This window comes from Anolis sagrei, chromosome 1 (genome assembly GCF_037176765.1).
Source record: "Anolis sagrei isolate rAnoSag1 chromosome 1, rAnoSag1.mat, whole genome shotgun sequence".
NCBI classification, from domain to species: Eukaryota; Metazoa; Chordata; class Lepidosauria; order Squamata; family Dactyloidae; genus Anolis; species Anolis sagrei.
In genome coordinates this window covers 252,724,747-252,742,616 of record NC_090021.1, presented here as the reverse complement: position 1 = coordinate 252,742,616, position 17,870 = coordinate 252,724,747, and the positions used below count along the sequence as shown (strand labels likewise).

Below are 17,870 nucleotides of genomic sequence, written 5' to 3'. Positions count from 1 at the left end.
TGGTTGGATGGGACCTCTGTTTCAGCCCAGACCTTCCTTGTATTGCTTTCAGGGAAAGAGATAACAGCTGAGATGCTGGACAGACTCCCATCAGTAGGGTTACCTCTAAAATGGAGGATATAAGGGCTTCTGTCTAAGGAAGAAAAAGCTGGCTCTACAGCTGTGTGCTCTGGAGGAAGGGGATCACACAATTACTATGGAAAAAGGAAATGGAACAGTTCATTGTTCTTCAGCTCTTGCCCAATCAGTGAATGAAATGAAAGCAGCCCATGTAGTTGTTCTTGCATGGGCCCATACCTCAACTGTATGAGAGGGACCAGGCTTGAAGCTAGAGGAGAGATTACTCTTTTAGTTCTGTTCACTCTCAGTCTCTCTGCGGTGGGGATGCATTTGAAATTCAAATTCAAATTGAAATCTGAAAGGACAGAGTCAAAATTATTTTGGCATACAGAGGCCTAAACATGACCCATTGGCTATTTTGAGAACAATGCTAGCCTAAATTGGCTTTTTGTTCAAACCAATAAGGCACCAGTTGGTAAGTTGCCACCTCTCCTTCTAAAGTGATTCTAACATGACACGTTTGAAATTTGCCCCCCTTTTAAGTGTAGTTACTGGCATGTGAGAAAAACAAAGATAGCACTTTTAATGTATTTCATGTAACTTTAATATATTTCTGTATGATACACATCTCCAAATTCTTACACAGCATAATACATCAGTTTTCAACACAAGCTATTTTTTTCATTATTGAAAGCGAAGGTAATCTTTAAACTGCCTGTTAATCCAGTGAACTAAAAAGTCTGAAGTGTCAATTGTTTATAGCTTCACATTCCAGCACACAAATGCTGCATACAGAACCAATGCCTAAAACTGTCATATGGAATAAACACTTATTAAAATTGGGGGGGGGGGGGGTTAACCTAGAACACTGAACAGCCTAGACTGTTCAGAGCTAACTACAATAAAAAGATGTGTCTCTTCAAGAAAATACTTGGCCTTCAGTGATTGTCCAAGGGATGGGCATCCCTTTGTTATACAACATTCATTACAAAAAAAATTCTGCAATTTGTTCTAGCAGTGCAGTCTAAATCAAGTTTACTCAGGCACAAGTATACTTAAGATGGCTGCCCAAATTTCCCAGTATACAATCCCAAGTTTTATCTAAAAATAGGACTGAGGAATGAAAACCGGACTCAGAAATGTGAGAAAGAGTCCTTTCTCTGTGCCAAACATACCCTTTACTATTAAAGATTGTGAGAATGAAAAAACAGTGTGCTAACAGCATTAAGCATTTGAATTGCCACTTTCAAGGAGCCAAGCCAATCCCTAATGACGACCTTCTAGTGCCATCTTCTTGTCTAACACAACTAATCCTAAATAGATCCTGCTGCTGAATATACATGTATGGGATAGCCTTGTACATCTCAGGTTTCTTGGTAAAAAGGGAAGTACAGTACTTAGTCAGGATGCCATACAGAGCATTACAGGTACACCAGCTCATTCTAAAGAGAATCAAAATCAAAAACATTTGGTTACAAATTATCTTGGGAGAACTAAGATTTATTTTTATGGTTTCTAACAAATTTGTGCAAACAGAAAAGTAGAAGAAAGGAAATGAAAGGAATACATTGTTTTTGTGCACCCAGCCTCATGGAAGAAGACAGAATGGCTAGAATCCATCAAGGTACATTCGATCATAGAACTGCTTTGACTAGAAGGCAACGACGTTCTTTCCCCCATTGCAGCCTGTTAATGTACCTCATGAATGTGCTCAGGAGTGCTAGAAAACCCTACAGAGCCCATTCTTAAGTGGCACCAAGGACTGTAGAGGGAAGGGAAAGAAATCCCATAAGTCCATCACAGTGGTGCAAGCAGCTCATACTGTATAACACTGAACTTAACCCAATGAAGCCATCCTAAACCCATTTAGGTAATACTGTGCAAGGAAAGTATAAAAGGCTGCATCTCGTATACAATTCAATAAATGAAGCTATATCAGTATAAAATACCTCAAATGAGCAAGGGGAGCTTCAAGTGTTGAGATGGATTTTTTAGTGCTTGCTTTCTTTTAATTACATAACTAATGTTTCTCCATACCATACAGCAAATCCATTTCAATTAAGAGTTGAAAGAAATCATTTTAATTGTTTTTATAATATGATTAAACTAGCTTTAATAGTTTAAATTGAAGAGGCAAAACAAGAATCCTAGGGCCCTTCCACACAACTCTATATCCCGGAATATCAAGGCAGATAATTCCACAATATCTGCTTTGAACTGGGTTATCAGAGTCCACAGTCAGATAATGTGGGATTTTTCCTTGATATTCTGGGATAGAGGGCTGTGTGGAAGGGCCCTTAGAATTACTATTCTGAATATGATAGATGAAGAATAGTAGAAACAGAAGCTTAGTGAGAAGAAGTCGCCTTTTGCCACTGGATCGAGCAAGATTAAAAAATTATTGATTTAAGAATAATATATAGTTTAGAAGAATTACTTCTAGACAGTTGTGCTTACAGCTAGTATTTTTCCTCATGCACATTCAATCTTGATATAAAAAAAATATGGAATTCCTACGCAACAGACACTGGCCTAAATCCAACTAGATTAGATTAACTGAATGAACTGGAGCCTGGAAAATCAACTCTTGCATATGTATCATTTATTTAACAGGTGTATTCTAACAGACTAAGAAACAAATTTAGAACCATCAAAACTGACAGTAATCTAATAAACCAAGAAAGAAACGAACTTACTTTATGACTCATTTTTTCTGCTACACCCTAAGAAATGACTGGCTCTTCAAACCTGTAAACTGTCTTTGCAGAGACTCAGTGGATACAGCTCCTGATTCTTCAAACTGAATTATAGTTGGCCTTTCACTTTTGCAGGGGTTAGGGATCCAGGATCCTGTGAAAGTGAAAATCTAAAAATACCTCCAAATCATATTTAACACACAAACCTGTACTGGCAGGATGTCTGGGTCTGGCTGTTCATGTGTTGGGTGGGAAGAGAATGGGACAGGAAAAGTGGGAGAAGGGAGAATGGTTGGTATGAATATCTGTGAGGCACAAGGCAAGGATGCTGTCCTTGCCCTCCCACCTTAGGGATCCCAGCTCCCTCTTCACACTACCCACTCTCTCTCTTCATGCCCCCTCCCATCCCCTTCCCAGCAGGCCATGTAGATGAGTGAGTGATTGTTGTTGTTGTTTATTGTTCGGTCACTTCCGACTCTTCATGACCTCATGGACCAGCCCACGCCAGAGCTCCCTGTTGGCCATCGCCACCCCCAGCTCCTTCAGAGTCAAGCCAGTCACTTCAAGGATACCATTCATCCATCTTGCCCTTGGTCGGCCCCTCTTCCTTTTTCCTTCCATTTTCCCAAGCATCATTGTTTTCTCTAAGCTTTCCTGTCTGCTCATTATGTGGCCAAAGTACTTCATCTTTGCCCCTAATATCCTTCTCTCCAATGAGCATTTGGGCTTTATTTCTTGAAGTATGGAGTGGTTGGATCTTCTTGCCGTTCAAGGCACTCTCAGAATTTTTCTCCAACACCAGAGTTCAAAAATGTCTATCTTCCTTCACTCAGCCTTCCTTATGGTCCAGCTCTCACATCCATAGGTTACTATGGGGAATACCATTGCTTTGACTATGCAGATCTTTGCTGTCAGTGTGATGTCTCTACTCTTCACTATTCTATCGAGATTGGTCATTGCTCTCCTCCCAAGAAGAAGAGTGAGTGATGAAACGTGTGAATCTTCCCTTCTCCTTTTTTAATGCCTGCATGAGTGAATGAATGAACAGGTGTGTGGCTGTGCTCAGCAATCCTGCCAGTTTGATTTTCTCCCAACAACCAAAGTTTTCACTATTGATTAAGCGTGATGTAACTTAATACATTTCAAAATGGACTCTGGTCTTATAAAATTTCTCATTAAAAATTGTGTGGGTCACCATGGAGGTGGCACTAAACAATCCACCAATAATCACATCTGTGAAAGTTAAACCTGAAAATGTGGAAGGACAACTGTAATCAAAAACTGCTCTCAACAGAACAAAAGAACTGTATTTGTCACTTGGGTCAAAACCATCTAATGAAAATTCCTTGCATTCATAAAATCAAATTATATTAACAATCATGGTAACACTCAATTATACATATCACTGTGCAAAATATTTTCCAGAGCATATTCACACAACTACATAATTAAGCAGTTAGATCAGAAGCAATTAAAAAACTGACAACTCTTAACCTGAATGCTATTAGTCCCAAATGGAGTAGAAACATTGAATCAATGGGTTTTTCCTGTGTGCTGATTCGCCATTCAACTGTTCATTCAATGAACTACTTTGTTTGGGACTATCCAACAGGATTCAGGGGCCTAAATACCCCAAAGGCACTGGATCCTGTGCTATCTTGGAGTTAAGCAGGGATAGTCCTGGATAGTACTTGGATGGGAGACCACAAAGTGCTACAGGCTATATTTCAAATGGAAGCAAAATTACCTCTGAGTATTCCTTATTTTAGGAAATTTTAAGAAAAATTCATGGGGTCACCAGGCAATTTGAAGGCACATACATATATAACAGAATTCAAGCCTCTGTAGCTTTCGTACAGTTATAAAGGCCTGCTCATGGCAAGAAAAACCAATTTAGTTTTTATCCACCTCATCAAATCACCAACTCTGAGTTGGTACCATTATCTTTAATTTTATAATATATTTTTCAAGTGCTATGTAAGTGGTTTTTAAATCAACACAGAGCACAATGATGTACAGATGCACACAAGATGCACACAAGAGTATACACTACTTTTTGTGTCATACATTTTTTGGAGGGAAACTCATAATTGTATTACATTGGTGTACTTATATTCTTCTCTCCCAACAAAACTGAGAGTCATTCAAGAGTGTAAACATCTTGGTTACAGGAACAGACGTGTTTCATATGAACAATCAGACATGCCAACATGAGATATGATTAAAGATTATTCTCACGTTTTAATCTTGTGAAGAATGGAAATTCAGAGCATCATACCACGATACTCATTGAGACAGAACACAAAATATATAATTTAGTTCAGTGGACAAAATTCAAATAGAATAGTTGATTTTTAAACTCCTCTGATCATGAATTCTGGTTGTCGTGGTTTTATGCCATAAAAAAACTACCAGGTAAAATGTTTTCTTATTATTCAACCAAAGTGAAGATAAAGCAAACAACGTTTCTAATTCACTTACATGCCTGTTTATGTAATTGTTAGGGATCATAGAGAGCCAACGTGATACAATGGCTAGTTTTGGAACCGAGCTCCAGGAATTAGCTGCGGCCAGGTTAACTTCGACTTATGGCAACATTATAAACAAGGATCCCTGGTCAGCAACTATTCCACTCACATATTGCAAACTCAGGACCACGGCTTCCTTGACTGAGCCAATCCACTTGTAATGCAGTATTCCTCTTTTCTGACTGCTTTCTACTTAGCTGTGCAGTGAGTCAAGTAATCTTATAATATGTTCAAAGACTCCAGAATTTAAATCCCCGCTCAGCTTTGGAAATCCACTGGGTGACTTTCTCTGCCTCAGAGGAAGGCAATGTGAAACCATCTCCGAGCAAATCTGGCCAAAGAAAACTTCACAGTAGGTTCATCTTACGGTCACTGTAAATTAGAAACAACTTGAATGCACACAACAATGGTATGAGTCATACAATCCTTCTGCAGAAGCACCTCTTTAACTGTGATATGTCTTGACCTTTAATTATTGTTGATTAATAAATGGCCAATCAAAACGAAATAGGAATATCACACCAATGTACATGGTGGTTTGACTGACCAGAAAAAAAGTTGTGTTTTGGAATATGCTTGTGACAAATATCCTTGAGGCTGTTTTGGCTAGTGAGGTTATAAAATTAGATCTGCCATTTTTGTGCCTGCTTGAAATTTCAACAAAAACCAGTTCAATCTACAAATCTGTAAACAAATAAATGCTACAAAAATATCACAGTTCTTCAGTAATCACAAAGAAACATCTCCTGAAACTTCACAGCACCCAGGAGAAGTATGTGGAAAAAATATGCTCATTTTCAAGGCTGCACACTGAAAATGCAACTAGCATATAGATTCTAAGGCTTGTCACCATGGCAGTGATGTGATTATCCCAAGGTCGAACCCAGCGCAACACCGCAAAACTTAACTGTGGATCAACACAATCTTATAATGATAGCAAGCATTCACAAAAAGGTTACAAAAGGTTCCACAAAGCTATAAAATGAATTATCATGACATTATGATGAAACTGGGGAGGGGAAAATCAAAACACAGTCCATGTATACTGCTGAATAAATTTTCCTATAATGTGCAACCAGGAAAAAAAACCATGCAGCTCTTTGGTCATATTCCTTTACTTTCCAAAATGAATTGTCATTTTTGCTAAATATCCTCCACCATGGAATGGGGGCACTACAGTACAGTCTACAGTCACTGATCTGGAATCTAACTAGAGATTACAGTTTAAAGTGCCTTAGATCTTTGTCTGCCACTATGCGCGGCAAAAGAGGTACATGTAAGCTACCAAATGCTGTTGTCCCCAACACCATTAATTTCAAAGCATGTTACATATCCTAAATGAAAACTCTATAAATATTCAATACTAGATTCAGAGTGCACTTCAAAATGCAAAAGCAGCACAAAGAATACAGTTGTGAGCTTGCATCTATATATATCTATCTATACACAGGAGTGCTACCTAAGCCAAGCGCTGGCAGAAACTGGCTTTCCTGATGAATCAATCTTTCTGTACACCAGACAGCTTTCACTGTTACAAAAACTCAAATTCTCTCTTGTGTTCATATGCTTCTGTCCTGGCAGTTGTGCAAAATTAATTGGTTTTGTAGCTGTGACTACTTTGAGAGTGCAGTGATCTCTTCTGTTTTCATCGCATCGGACAGGAAACTCAGCTCGTTACATAAGGTCTCGTATCTGTAAGCCATTCGAATCTGTGCAACATTTGTCTTCCGAATGTCATTTCCTTCAGGCCCCTCACTGCAATAATTTACTCCTAAACATTTCTGTTTCTCCTAGGGACAAAACAACAGTTAAATACAATGTCAGACCATACAATGTCAGGAATTGCTTTGATTTCAATGGCCAGGGGAAAAACAGTAGCACCTGGGGGAAAAGAAAGAGCCATCTCCCATAGTTCTTGCCCGAAGAAGGAAAATAACAGAAGTAGTGGGGAGGCCATTGAGGGAATAGCAACATAAGATGAGCATTTTTTTTAATTACAGAAAATGAGAAAATTGTCGCAGGGGAAAGAGTGTATAGGTGTCAGTAGCACAGCCGGGGGGGGGGGGGGGAGCAACAGACTCTGAACAATTTTACTTACTCCCCAAAAAACCTATCTACCAGAAGAATATTAATATATCACTTTTAATGCTGCATTATGTGGGGCTGTTAGTCAAAATCCTATGTGGTCCTTACATATGTGAGAGCACTGAAGTTACGATGCTATCAGTAACTCTGAGTAAACTCTTCTCAATTCTCACTTCTGAATTCTGGTTATATTGATGATATTTTGTTTCCCCAAAAATAAGACACTGTCTTATATTTATTTTGCCTCAAGAAGACACTATAGTTTATTTTCAGGTGATGTCTTATTTTTATTAAATATGGTACAACAATCTGCATTCATGGGATTATCTCTCTGGGCTCAGTAGCAGGCTGCTTGCTAAAGTTTTTCCCCTATCCCTGGTGTTTGCGTGGGATGAGAGAGACCCACAGACTGTTGCTGGTCAGTGCTGGGGAGCAGGAGCTTTACTGGTGTCTTCCTGGTGCGTGAGAGAGACCTACAGACTTTGATGGTGGCTGCTGGGGGAGAGAGACCCACAGTGGTAAGTGAATCAGCAGCCACAGCTTTACTTCTTCCCTCTGAGGAATCACAATTCCTAAAGCAGAGCATCCTGCTCCTTACTTCACCGAGGAGACTTTTACTTTCACATTCTATGTCTTTTTCCATGCCTCATCTTGCAGCATGCACAGAATGACCGACCGGGACCTGGCAAGGGGAGCTGGCCATGTATGCTGCACAGCCACGCCTATCACTATGTATTATTTTCAGGGTATGGCTTATATTGCGCAAATGCTTAGGAATCCTGCTCCGGAATATTTTATGGGTATGTCTTATTGTAGGGGACACGGGTTAGCTCATATTGACATTGTAACTAAGAAGGCACCCCTCTTATAGGCCCGCATCTGGACTTTAAATCCTTAATTTTAGAGGACCCCCACAACCCCTGGCTCAAAAGTACCCTTCTTCTGTCTTACTAAATTTCTCCCAGAGACCTTGGCACTCTCTTGGTTGTGAGATGCCTTGAGAGCCATCTCCTTCCCTCGTAACTGTTATTTTCCTGGGAAGGAAGCAAACTTTACTTAACGTATCTCTGTTCAGGCATTGCACCCCCAAATATTCTGGAGCCTCACATTTTAAGATAGAAAGGGGCATATTCATATTTCCCACATTAATGCTAAAATACAGACAAGGATACAAAACAAAGGAAACTTACCTTATGTGACAAACCGCTTTGTAGAACACTGTTCCTTGCTATTTCACACAAGTCACAAGTGCTCAGTTTCCATACTTGAGCTGCTATAGCATATTCTTCCATCAGTGCTTCCTTGAAAAATATTTTTAAAAATGATTTACTAGCTAAGGAATTTCACATCCACTTCTAAATAAATTTGGTTAAGGCAGTCATATAACACTCATTAACGAGTGAAGAACAAATCCCTGCTGGAAGCTGCACACAACTTTTTTTAACCCCTAAGCATCCCAGCATACCTCCAAATGTAACTGAGATGCCTTTCACATGCACATAGAGGCTATTTTAGAGCAATTACTCATTTTTTTGCTCCATGAGACCCTGTTTTGGGGGGGGGGGGGCACACAAAAGTGACTCTGGGTGCTCCAGGCCTCCCATAGACCAGACTCCAGTTACCCTTATTTTATAGTGCTAAGCAAGGAACCTATTATATTACTCAATATGGTGTTTGTCAGTTAATTGTTAATTTTTGTATTACCTGAATAGGGAGTGGGTCTCAAAATGGCTCTAGAAAAGTGTTCTTTAAAAGGATTTTAAAAGTGGTACCTTTCATACCAGAAGGCCATTCGTGCTCATGATATTTCTTTGGAAACTTTACATTACTTTGGAGAAGTACATCCTTCTTGTGCACACACCTCTACCTCAATAAAGGAAACGATGTTGCTTGTGCCTTATTAATCCCATGCTATGTGTCCTATGAGGCAGATTTTAAGTCTGTGTACATGTGAAGAGAGATTATTTATACGGGCAAGTGTTCAATGTTTAGGATTTAAACATAGAAATGGATAGGAAGCTACTCTGGCTTGATGGAATGCAATGCTCTGTCACATACACCTTTGTTTTTATTGTATGCATGGCAAAACCATTTTCTGTGGGTCTGCCAGGTGATGAAAGGAGGTACCATGCAGCATGCAGTTGTGTTTCTGACTTAGATGTACAAAGAAGATGTCATTGATGACATCTCCTTCTTGTTCTCAGCTGTATAAACACAGATGGATACAGTCCATGGGGCACAAAATGTTCAGCAATATATATGCTAGAGTTATAGCACAAGAGTTGCTGCTAAGGAGAAATAAGGTTGAACACGGTGAAAGCCATCCACTGCATGGCTATCAGACTCCTCCCAGGAGACCTAAATCAAGGAAAAGCTTCATGAGAACCACCACTCCTCTTAATGTTCCCCTAGCAACAGCAAGAGTATCCCTCTGGCAACCAAACCAGGAAATCTCAAATGGATGGCCCTCCCACGAGGGTCTTCCTCCTGAGGCAAACCATGAATGGGCAACTTGGAAGCCCCTGAACAAACTCAGAAGTGGAGTGGGCAGATCAAAAGACAACCTGGCGAAATGGCACTACCTGGAAGACACTTCCACCTTATGTGACTGTGGAGCAGAACAAACAACTCCTCAACTGTATGCTTGCCCATAATGCTCTGCCTCATGCACAGAGGAAGAACTGTTTAAAACTACAGACAAGGTGGTGGCTGTTGCCCGTTTTTGGTCTAAAATTATTTAGCCGCTTGTGCTCCCTCTATTTTATCAGTCTTAAACTTATTTATGCAAAGCTTTTGACACTAAATAAATAAATAAATAAATAGCACAAGAAAATATTAGATACCTCCTTCCACAATAGTCTTAAAGAACATAGAGAGATGTAATGGGAGTCTGCATTTGTGCATATCACAAACATACAACATACTCCAGGCATTAAGGATTTTCAAACTTCGTCTGGTTTCAATATGATTGTAGGATTCCATACACTTACGAGAAAGCTTCATTGGATACAATAGTACTTGCTTTTAGGTAAAGATGCATCTGACTGGGATGTTAATTCTGAGTGAAGTGGGGGTGGGGAGTAAAGTTGCAATTTAAATTTTAATCTGAACTCCTCACATTCTTTTGATGCAAATTACCTTTGTATAGTGGAACTGCATAGGATCATCTGTTGAGAGTGAAACAATAAGTCCCTTGTGTAGAAATTCTCGTAATGGGTTTTTGGAATACTCCAGGAACAGGCTGTTGTTGCTCAGAGGGGACATGGCAATGGGGATTTGTGCAAGATAATAAAGATACTGGAGAACTGGACTCTGTACAAAAACAACACAAAGTGCCATTATTCAATGGTGCAGAAAGATAACAGGAAAGGAGAAATTCAGTAACAGGAAATGGAAAGTGCTCAGCTTCAGTCATTGTGACTTGGGAACATTTTAACTCTTTCCTTCAGCCTCCTGCAAAGACTTGGGTGGACTTTTAACATTGATCTAGTGCAAACAAATACATTTTAAAACGAACAAAAGAGATTCAAAACTTAAGAAGTTAAAACAAATAGTTTAGAATTAATTGAAAAGGCAAATAAAGTTACACAGCTGGGAATTTAGCAAAAGCAAATTTCTGTCCCACTAAAATAAAGCAAATGATATCCCCAATTTCTATAACAAAAATTTGGATTGCTATATGTAACAGAATCAATTTTATTGTATGCATGATCTGGGCGACAGAGGAAGAACACAGAACATGGAGGGATGAAGAAAGAGAACCATACTTTGGCTGAAAACTGGGAAACTTCTGTTTGAATGATTGATATATATGTATCATTGTGGAAGCTGTATTTCCTTTAGAAAATCAATCAAATACTCTCACAACAAGAGAACAACTAATGTGTAATTATTACTCTAAATATAATAGCCTGGAAAGCTCCCTGCCAAGGAGGCACAAAGTTTATTTCTTTCAACATAGTCTAAACTAACTGCAACTGTTCCTACCAGAGTTAAACTGGGACATATCTGCCACCCAGTGGACAGTTGTTTTAGACAGGAAGTACAGTCTATCCAAAAATACCTTCTTTGAAATCCTATTAATTTCAGTCCCAGAAAATTGAAAGAAATGAGACATGCAATTATATGCTATTTTTATTTACTCAGAACCAAGCCCCACTGAACGCTTTTGTTAGTCTCAACTAGAGCAGATTTATGGAACCAATGACATTTTAGTTAAGTCTTCACTTGCCCACTTTTTACTGCTTGAGTAAGTCCACTACAGGTGGGACCAGCGATTTAATTTGACTGAATAGGAGGAAGGTAGGATTGAACTCCATCGCGTCAAAAATGTTAAGTCCACTCCTTGTGAGCTGTCCAAAAAACACAACTGTCTCCATATACATAAAATGATGGTATGCAGAAAACCATTTCATTAAATCTTTATGGAGAAATGTAAGATGTAAAACTATGGTTTGCATGTTTTCCACCATACTTGCTGCCATCTTTAAAACACTTTGTCATATTTATTTATTTAGTATATTTATATACTACCTTTCTGACCACTGGGGAAACTCAAGGCTGTTTACAACATAATAATGGCAATAATTCAATGACAACATACATATAATAAGATAAAATCACAATAACTAAACACGGACATATAACTATAAATTAAAATAATTAAAACCATTAAACACTGGCATATACAACATGTAAACACTAAGATAAAGCATTAAAAGCATACTAATATAAATATTTAAATCACATTATTCAAAAATCGTACACCTTGGTCATTCCGATTGTCATAGTATGTATTTCCTGATGATTCATTGATTTGCATTATTAGCCAAAAACCTGGTCCCACAAAATGTCTTTGTTTTCTTCCTGAATGCCAGGAGGGAGGACTCTGATCTAATCTCACTGGGGAGAGAATTCCAGAGCCGAGGAGCCACCACTAAGAAGGCCTTGTCACTCGTCCCCATCAATTTATTTATATTCCACAATAAATCAAAGGCAAAGGGGCTGTACCTTCTTCAAGAGTAATCCATGGGAAATATTGTCTGCAGTGAGAAAGGCTGACACCAGGTGAGTGATTGATCCAGCTTCTCCGCAATGAGGCCGAAACAGAAAAGTGCTCATACCTCTCTCCCTAAAGAATTTGAAATTAAATAACATTAAAAGATTACTCACCTTTTCAATTCAAGGGTAATCATAACAGCTTTCATAATGGAAATTTACAACTGTAGCAAGTGTGTTTCTAACTGAAGGTCAAGTGCAGGTAAAAAGATGACCCACTGACAATGGTTGCTTTAGCAACCGTCTGGGCAAGCAGCTTTGATCCTACACTGAAATCTTAAGCACAAACATAATGCAAAATGGGACTTGTTTGTTCAAATTTAGCTGTTTTTTTATATTTTTAGCTGCAGTAATTTGTCCTATTTCCAAACAAGTCACAGGATTTTAAAAACCATCATACTGAAAATCCTTGCAATTTAGCAGAATTCTCATGTTCTCCATAGTGCCTTTATGCAGCCAGAGGATAAACCCAATGCAAACTGTAATTCAACAGCAACACAAGGCAGGGAAAGGCTGCTTTAGAGTGACTGGAGAAGGATAGAAGCTGGACAAGGAACACTGGATTCAGATAGATTGTCATTCTACAGGGTTGTACATCTATGACACATATGCAACCCTAACTCTAGGAGTAGGCTTTTCAGCCTTCCTGCTAATGGAGGACTGGGAAACCTTCACAGTCCCTATGTGACTTCAACTAGGCGCTACATAGGATCAGTGAATATCCAACAGTTACAGATGCCCAATTCTAGGTTACACATGTGTAACTCCCCAACAGATTCCATCCCAATGTTCTGGATGCCATTTCCTACTTTTTGGAGTGGGCTTACTCTCTGTAAATAACTTTAGGAAGAGAATCAGAAATGAGGGGGAGAAATAAATTATTTTAAAAGAATATCAAATATACTGGTAATATTTTTTTGGATTAAACCACATGTTGAGCCCAATATTACACCCTTCTATGACTAAGTACAGATACAAAGAACACTACTTACTTTCTAAGATTGTTGAGAACCATGATGTTTGCATACATGTAATACAAGTAATAACTATACGGAGGGTTCTTTTCACTAGTCCAAACATCAGGATTGGGGCTCTTCTCAGTGAACATGTGGTCACTGTGCTTAGATTCATCATCCACACTATCAAACCCTGTAACCTAGAAATTAAACCAAAACAGATTTGAATGAGAATCAGTTTCAGCATGAATAACAACAACAACAACAACAACCGTTTTATTTCTTACCCATCTCTCCTCAAGGTGGGTCACAGCACAGTCAAAACACACAAACATTGCAAAATGTCTATAAACACACATATTATCAATATGTTGATGACACCCAAATATATTTCTCCATGCCTTCAAAAACAGCCTCAGCTAAGGATAGTGTGTCTCCTCTGAATGAATGCCTGGAGGAGGTAATGGGCTGGATGAGGAAAAACAAATTGAAACTGAATTCAGACTAAACAGCGGTGTTTGCCATCAGGGTCCTAATCTGGGGGTGGAGGTGTGTCAACCAATTCTGGATGGGATTACACTCCCCCTGAAAGACTGTGTTTGCAGCTTGGGAGTGCTCCTGGATTCATCTCTCCAAATGTCAGCTCAGGTAGATATGATGGCCAAGAGTGCTTACTACCAGCTTCGGCTGATACACCAGCTGACCCTAAGGGACCTTGCAAGTCCATATCTGAATTTCTTTTTAACTATTTGAAAGTTGAGTTCAAAAGGGTAGCACAGGAAATACAAGTTTTAAAAACCCAGAAAATCAATTTATGGCTCACCTTCTGTTTAGAAAAGAACTCTAGAGCAACCCAAAGGAACTTAAAACATGGAGAAATTATATCCATGCACCTTAGGAGGTGTAGAGGTATTGTGGGTGGATTAAAGTAATTTGGGGGGGGGGGGATGTTAGAAGAGACAAGTCTCTAAAACCACTTTTACTGATTGTCATCTCATACACTCCACTGGAATCTGAGGACTCCATTTGGAACTCAGGGAAAGAAGCTGTAGCAACTCTCACACCTTGCAGATAATAATGATGATGACGATTAATTTATTACCCGCTTCTCCTTCAAGGCGGGATACAACATCATTAAAACAACAGCTAAGGCACTATTAAAAGACATACAACAAAATACATAGAGTTAAAATACAAATTAAAATCTATTGATAAAGTGCTGATTAAAAGTCACAATTTAAAATAGATTGGGTAGGCCTATTGAATGAGATAAATCTTCAATTGTGCCTTCAATTGCAACAGCTGATCTAGCTGTTGTATCTTCCAGCAGGTCGTTCCACAATCTTGGGGCGGCCGATGAAAAGGTCCTCTGGGTGACAGTACCAGTCAGGTTCTGGCAGGCTGGAGTAACTGCCCAGCAGAGAATCTAAGTGTGCGGGGTGGATTGTATGGGAGAAGACAACTCTGTAGGTAACCTGGACCCAAACCATGTAGGGCTTTAAACATCAAAACCAACATTTTATATGTTGCCCAGAAACTAATTGGCAACTAGTGGATTGAAGCCATAATTTTAGCCCCCAAACCTGCCCCTAGTTGATACATGTGGCTGACTTGTACATGAGTACATACAGTAATTAGCATAGCATGGATTTACTGATTTGACATCATTCATTCTTTTTTTATTCAAAGGGAAGTTTAATACTTCGGTGTCCTTATCATTAGAGACCCTTCTTAATCCTATTCCTTCATCAGGCATTGCCCAAACCATAATTTCAGTTTAATTATCAGAAACATTTTGAAAATGAGAGGGTGGAGTACAACAAAATGAAAGTTAAAATTCTTGGGATTAAGATTCAACTCAATGCCAATTTTCAGACCTGCAATGTGACACCAGTACATGTACGTTTTGATACTGCCCATCCACATACTTACATATTTGAGGAAGAGATGAAGCTCTTTATGATCCAAGGGGTTGATCGTTGCCTCAAACAAGGGTAAGAAGATATTTTCCAGCATTTTTCCAAAACTAGGCAGAAGGTTTTTTGACCTAAATATATCACTGAAATAAACATATCTATATTTAATTTATGTTCTCTGACTTAATTAGCGCAGGGAATTCCCACCCACAGGTATTCTACAGAAACTGATTATGTCCCACAATCCTCACCAATTTCTGCACAGCTACAGAGCCAAGTACACAAACATCTGCGCAGGCCATTTTTGCATGCCTGGCATGTGATTCTCCAGTGGACTTCAAATGTGCCATATTTGCAGGAGCAACTGAATGTAGCGTGAATTGCGTGAACATGTCAACAGCTCTCTAGGAGAGCTTTCCAGTGAGATTCATGGCTGAACAAAGATTTGAAATTGTTCTCATATCTAAGCCCCGGTGTTAGTCACTTTATACAATTACTACTTCTGTTAAAACTAGTTTTGTCTCTCTGTGGACATAATAAGGAAAGCATATTATAAAGCAATAATTGTATTTTATGACTCAGCCTTGGAAACCTAGATAAGACTTCAGAATTATAAGTGAGTTCAGGCTTCCGCTGAGATCTACTGTACCCAAACTTTGTAGGTTGAAGGATAAGTTCAACATATATTCCTGGGACATGTTTCCCAGATTTTGGCTATGCGTTTTTTCTATTTTTCTATTTGCTTACTGTAAGGAAGAACAAGCAAGATAAAAAAATAAAATTTAACAAACCAATAAAAATCTAAAAGAGTGCCAGCATGGTGTATTAGTTTAAGTATTGGACTATGACTCTGGAGACCAGGGTTTAATTCCTCATTCACCTATGGAAACCCATTGAGTGATCTTGGATTAATGACACACTCTCAGCCTTAGAAAACCCTAAGGGTCACCTTAGGGTCACCATATGTCAGAAATGACTTGAAGGCACATAACAACAAATGACATAATAGGATCTCGTTCTCAGTGTAACTTATTAGTAATATGGGACAATAAAACATTATTATTTACTATGAGATGGAGAGAGAGAGAGACAGAAGGACGTCCTGAGGTTGATCTAGTAACAACTTCCTCAGTCAAGTGACAGCTCAAGACTGTCTCAGAACCTATGAGAGTGGCCTATATAAACTTTACCTCAAATCTAATAGCAAGAGGTCTCTTGCAAGATCTCAAGGGATCTGCAGACCTAGAAGACTCTTTTGATGGTAGGTCAGAAGTCATGAGCTTAGGAATTAAACACTGGCTCAGCATGGAGAAGCAAACTTTGGACATTGACCATGCTCACAACAACCAGTTTGCCTACACTAAAAAAAGTCTGGAGGTCCAATTGTTGTGAGCATGGCTGGTGCCCTCACTTCCCCTCGCATCAAACTACAGGATCTCTTCATTGCCTCAATATGTAAAAAGGTTTTCTGTCTCCAAATAAATAAACAATATTTTCTACAATCTGTTCTCAATCTGTTTCTTCAACATAGTTTTAGAGGGCTGAAGTAGACTATTTCATCCACTTCCAATACTTTGCTATACAATCAGGAGAAGAAATAAATCAATTTCATAATTGCTTCAAAAGATTCCTCATTTTCTATAGTGTGTTATTTGTTTAATAAATTGTAGCTGTCTAAACAAACTGGAAATGCAATGTAAAGATGAAGCTCCTTTGTTTAGCATTTGATTAGCTTATTTTAAATCTCAATTCTTGGTTTGCACATAATGACAAGGCACAAATACACTAAAATGAATCTTGATGGTGTTTTATTCCTTTTCTCATTTGTGCTTGAGATGGTGAAGGAAACGGGATACTTCCTGGATACTTCATGGGAGCACATAACTAGCCCTGCATGTACGTACTTCTACAATGTAGTTTATTGTTACATGCAGACTCACAAAGTGTTTACCCAAGACAAAGGACTCTGTCTGCAATTCAGTCCTGAAATGTCTCCTTTTGACAGTTTCAATTTGAGTGACTAATGCAACAGTCATCATGCTTTTTTGCATTACGCTGAATAGGAAAATTAATGATAACAACCTGATTCCAGGGAGAAATGTGATTCATGGGAACTTGTAGTGCTTTCCAGGCTTACTTTTCAGCTCTCCAAAGACAATGCACACATACCATAGTCTCAAACAAATAAACATTGCTGAAAACATTAGCTACAGATTTACAGACGAAAGTAATTATAACTGATACTGCATCCTTCATCTTCCCACTCTCCAATACTATAAGCATAATACTGTACATGTCTACTCAGAAGTAAACCTCAGTGAGATCTTCTAGGTAAGAATAAGGAAAACTTGCATAGAAAGTATTTCCATTTTCTGATTTTTATAGTAATTTTATGAGTTTTTAAAAATGTTATAAAGTGCACAGAGGTCCTGGAATTTTACCACTCTGAGGGACTCTCAGGAAAGGCATTATTTTTCCAGTTATACAACTTCAGGGAATTTGAGGAATCAAGGAAAAAACATTTCAGGTCTCAAAGATGGTCCCACAGCCACATTTTGCACACCTCTAGAA

The 17,870-nt window shown here is 38.7% G+C and overlaps 1 protein-coding gene across 2 annotated transcripts in view; it reads right to left on the bottom strand.

Moving 5' to 3' along the window:
- Positions 1 to 640: 640 nt before the first annotated feature.
- Positions 641 to 17,870, bottom strand: part of AMPD3 (adenosine monophosphate deaminase 3) — a 49,705-nt gene continuing 32,475 nt past the window's right edge. For both annotated transcript variants that reach the window (XM_060766974.2, XM_060766980.2), the window contains 6 exons: positions 15,316 to 15,442; positions 13,420 to 13,583; positions 12,380 to 12,500; positions 10,508 to 10,681; positions 8,560 to 8,670; positions 641 to 7,074 (listed from right to left, as the gene is read on the bottom strand). In XM_060766974.2, coding sequence (XP_060622957.2) covers positions 6,898 to 7,074; positions 8,560 to 8,670; positions 10,508 to 10,681; positions 12,380 to 12,500; positions 13,420 to 13,583; positions 15,316 to 15,442 — 874 coding nt within the window. In that variant the 3' untranslated portion in view covers positions 641 to 6,897. The remainder of the gene's footprint in view (positions 7,075 to 8,559; positions 8,671 to 10,507; positions 10,682 to 12,379; positions 12,501 to 13,419; positions 13,584 to 15,315; positions 15,443 to 17,870) is intronic.